General features: G+C 64.6%; 1 protein-coding gene across 1 annotated transcript in view; it reads left to right on the forward strand.

Moving 5' to 3' along the window:
• The window catches only part of Tmprss9 (transmembrane serine protease 9), a gene marked incomplete at its 5' end in the record, with an annotated part of 22,435 nt that extends 17,968 nt beyond the window's left edge, over positions 1-4,467 (forward strand). Inside the window, 5 exons of the mRNA XM_048810752.1 lie at positions 1-332; positions 2,609-2,780; positions 3,347-3,612; positions 3,695-3,831; positions 4,150-4,467. Of these exons, the coding sequence (XP_048666709.1) occupies positions 1-332; positions 2,609-2,780; positions 3,347-3,612; positions 3,695-3,831; positions 4,150-4,311 (1,069 nt within the window). The remainder of the gene's footprint in view (positions 333-2,608; positions 2,781-3,346; positions 3,613-3,694; positions 3,832-4,149) is intronic.

Genomic DNA, 4,467 nt, shown 5'->3' on the forward strand with positions numbered 1-4,467 from the left:
GGGCGTTGGCTGTGCTCAGGCTCAGAAGCCCGGAGTGTACACGCGCATCACCAGGCTGAAGGGCTGGATCCTGGACACCATGTCCTCAGGCTCCCCCCCCAGGCCTCCCCCCACCACCTCGAGGACGCCGGTTACTTCCAGCTGCCTCCCCAGGACGACAGCCAGCCTCACAGTCCCAGGGGTCACCACCAGCAGACCCACCACCCCTGGGGCCAGCATCAGGGCAACTGTGCAGCCTGCCGACATGACGGTGTCCGTCACAAGCTCAACTGCCCCGGGAAAGACACTGCCTGCAGACACCCCTGAGTCCACCACGCGCTCCCAACTGCCAGGTACAGGGAGCAGTGAGTCGGTGGGAGCTGCCCGAAGGGGACAGCCGGAGCCTGCGGCACAGCTGCTTCCTTCCGAGCACCCCCCCCCCCCCCATTTCTCCCGCAGTCCTGACTGCCCATGCACTGGGCCACGCTGCGCCCTGGCTGCGCTAACGAACGGGCCTCTCTCCACACAGGGCCACACCTGTGCTCCTGGGGTTTTGTATCAACATAGGAATTCGGGGGACCTGACGCACTGTCAGGGCCTGGCCGACTAGTGGTCAATCAGTGACCCCTGGGTCACCCAACTTCTATTTTAAAAAGGAAGCTGCTCCAGGCCCCTGGGGTGTGCGCCAGGCTATAATGGGGAGGGACTTCCACATGGGGAGGCAATGGGGACCCGAGGACACAGCAGTTGACATCAGGCTAGGTGTGAGGGGAAGACAAGCAAAGTGGAGATGCGGGGGCGTGGGGCAGCTGCTGGCGGAGGTGTGGGCTGAAGGGGACACTTGCACTGGACCCAGGCTGCCAGGCGCAGCAAGCCTTGGCCACGCGTGGCCAGGAGAGACCACACCTTTGCCCTCTGCTCCGTGGCGGGCGCTGTCAGCAGAACCACAAGAAGCTGCAGTGTGGGGTCGGGAGTCAAGCCCCCAGCCTGGGGCTGCAAGCGACCCAGGAGAAGCTGCCTCCGGCAGCGCTGTCCTGAGGGGCAACTGCACTGGGTGGCCCCGCTCAGCTAGTGAGCCCCACGTGGTTTGGGGGATGCTGGGGTGACCATCCACATGGGGCTGCGGTCCTGTCTGGGAGCCAGCTGGGGGACACTGTGCCCTCCTCATCTCCTGCCTCAGTTTGCCCAGAAGCCCCACTGCACCCTGCACCTGAGCTCCCTGGTCCCACTGTCACCACGGGCAACCGGGGGTCTCCCCACCCCCAGACCAGGCCTCCAGCCCTCCCCCAGCACTGCCCTCCCTCCAGCTCACGGGAGGCTGGGGAGGTCGCTCCGAGGTCACTGCCTGTCAGGGCTGTCATGACGGGCCTGGGGGCAGGTGGCCCTTCCCCCCACACGCATTTATACGGTACCCTGGACAAGTCTGATGGGGCCCACAAGGCCAGCAACACAGCCAGGGACATTAGGGTGGGCACAGCGAGGGAGTCTCTAACCGGGGGTGGCTTGCCAGAGGGAGAGGCTCCTGCAGGCATGGAGGACATGGGGTGCTGTTGGTCAGAGCTCACCCGCTCAGAGCACATCAGTGTGGGTGGCCCTGGCCACAGCAGTCTGCCCTGCGAGGCAGAGCCAGGTCCTACCTCTGTGAAGACAAAGGACAGCACAGTGTGGGTGGTCACAGCAGAGCCCTTATCGGAAGTTTGTGCCTGGGTGGACCAGGCTTTGGACAGCGCCATCTCGGCGAGTAAGAAGGCAGAGATGGCTTGGGGAAGGAGCATCTCTCACCCCCACACACTGGCCTCTTGGGGCCTGGGCACTGACCTAGCTAACCTTTGCCCTCTCACTAGCCACAGCCTGGGAGGTCCTAACTGGGGTCCCCAAAGGGGCAAGGAGCTCCCCTAAATGGAGACACGGCCCTCACAGTGCAGGCCACCTGCATTCCTAAGAAGAGGGGCAGTGCTTCCGTGGGGTCCCAGGCCTCCTGGGGCTGGGGTCTCCGGTGTCCGAGGCCGGCAGGGAGCACCGCAGGCAGCCCTGCAGTCTGCCCCTTCTTTCTGTGGGGGACGCCAGCCCTTCCTTTCCTGGCCACCTTTGTGTTTGCTGAGGCAGGGACAGGACTCTCCCCAAGCCTCCAGGGCAGGGTGGCCACCTGGGTGGTGGGAGAGGGCCAGGGAAGGGGGTCTTGCCAAGAGAAAGTGCCCTGCAGGAAGGTGGCTACTGGCCCAGGGGTGGTTCCCTGCAACCCCCCCAGAACCACCCTGTCCCGAGTGTGCACTTCATCAGGGATGTCATCCCCATGGGGATGGGGACGATCACAGCCTGGGGGAAGGATCCTGGCAAAGAAGGGTGCACAGGGCACCAGGAACCACAGGGCTGTCCCCCAGGGCAAGAGGGGACTCAGTTACCATGGGCTTGAGACACACACAGGTGGCTCCGGGATGGGCCCAGGAGGTGCTGCCCTACAGCTGAGCTAACCAGGAACACGACTTCAAACGTCATTAGAGAGGCCAGAGGGCTCCCTGCAGGACCAAGAGCCAGGCCTAGCCTCTTGGGGCAGCCGCCCACTGCCCACCCCTCTGCCCCAGAGGTGGCCCCAGTGGTCCCCCTCACTGCTCACTTTGCCTCCCTGCAGGTTGCGGCCTGTCGCCTGCCAGAGCACTGGCCAGGATTGTGGGTGGCAGTGCCGCAGGTCGAGGTGAGTGGCCGTGGCAGGTGAGCCTGTGGCTGCGGCGCAGGGAGCACCGCTGTGGAGCCGTGCTGGTGGCAGAGAGGTGGCTGCTGTCGGCTGCACACTGCTTTGACGTGTGAGTCCGCGGCCCCGCACGCTGGCACTGTCCACACCACTGCCTCCCCTTCTGGGCCGGGATGCCTGCCTTGCCATGGGCCTCTGCTGGCCAGGTCACCACTCCCCAGGGCATCCGCTGGTCCACACCTGGCGAGGCAGAGCCCATGGGGAATGTCGCGCTCACTTCTTTCCCTCCCCTTCCACCTTAGTGCCCCTCCCCAAGAGGACCTCTCCCTGGCAGGGTGCTCAATGGAGTTGAATAGTGCTCCAGAGGGGACGCCCAGCTCAGGACACGCCCCCCCAAGGGACTTGGAGTCAGAGGGGACAAGCAGGCTGCGGCAGGGGACCTCATGGCCCCCACAAACCCCCTTCAGAGTACCATTTTGAAAATAGGTCCCCCCCGTGGTAGCAAACAGTGGCTGACCACATTCCGGGTGTGGGTTCCCCTTCACCTAAAAGGGAGGGAGCACCCTGGCCCCATTTCCAGAGGAACTGCCTTGGGCAGGTGTGGGGGCACGGGGACACCGCAGAGGCAGGGCTGTGCACCAAGATCTGGGCAGATGCCTATGCTGGTGCATCCCACAGCTATGGGGACCCCAAGCAGTGGGTGGCCTTCTTGGGCACGCCATTCCTGAGCGGCGCCGAGGGGCAGCTGGAGCGCGTGGCGCGCATCTACAAGCACCCCTTCTACAACCGCTACACGCTCGACTACGACGTGGCGCTGCTCGAGTTGGCCGGGCCAGTGCGCCGCAGCCGCCTGGTGCGGCCTATCTGCCTGCCAGAGCCCACACTGCGGCCCTCCGAGGGCACGCACTGCGTCATCACCGGCTGGGGCTCCCTGCAGGAGGGAGGTAGGCGCCGGGAACAGGGTGGCGGGGCGTGGGGGCAGCCGGCCAGGCGCGGTCGGCCGACCCTCCCCCGCTCCCCTCCCAGGCTCTATGGCGAGGCAGCTGCAGAAGGCCGCTGTGCGCCTCCTCAGCGAGCAGACCTGCCGCCGCTTCTACCCGGTGCAGATCAGCAGCCGCATGCTGTGCGCTGGGTTCCCGCAGGGTGGAGTGGACAGCTGCTCGGTGAGCGCCCCAGGAAGGCGGTCCCACTGCCACCCCACTCCGGCATTCTTCTCCAGGGCCTTGACCACAAGGACGGGCAGGCAGGGCAGAGGCAGCTGTGAAAGGGCCCGTCCACAAACACCCGCCAACAGTACCAGTGGACTACCCTAGTGTGGAACCCATTTCCCAGATGAGTGAGGCTCTGAGGAAGCCACTCACTTGAAGTCATTCCTGTAGTGGTCAGTTGTTCAGGGGTGCCCAAGTCAGATGGGCCCTCCCATGGCCTAAGGGCAGAGAGGGGAGAGATTGGCCTGAGTAACCCTCTCTTCTCTCCCACAGGGTGATGCTGGGGGACCCCTGGCCTGCAGGGAGCCCTCTGGCCGATGGGTGCTAACTGGGGTCACCAGCTGGGGCTACGGCTGCGGTCGACCTCATTTCCCAGGTGTCTACACTCGAGTGGCTGCTGTGAGAGGCTGGATAGGACAAAACATCGAGGAGTGACCACCATGTGGCTGTCCAGGCCCAGGACATTAGACAGGGAGGAGGAAACACTGTCCACCCAGTCTGCAGAGAGGATGCTGGGTGGTGGGCAGGCAGTGAAGGGTGGAAAGGTATGGGGAGCAGCTGGACTGTGTACTTTGTTCCAATAAACACAGC

This window comes from Marmota marmota, unplaced genomic scaffold, assembly GCF_001458135.2.
Source record: "Marmota marmota marmota unplaced genomic scaffold, marMar, whole genome shotgun sequence".
NCBI lineage: Eukaryota > Metazoa > Chordata > Mammalia > Rodentia > Sciuridae > Marmota > Marmota marmota.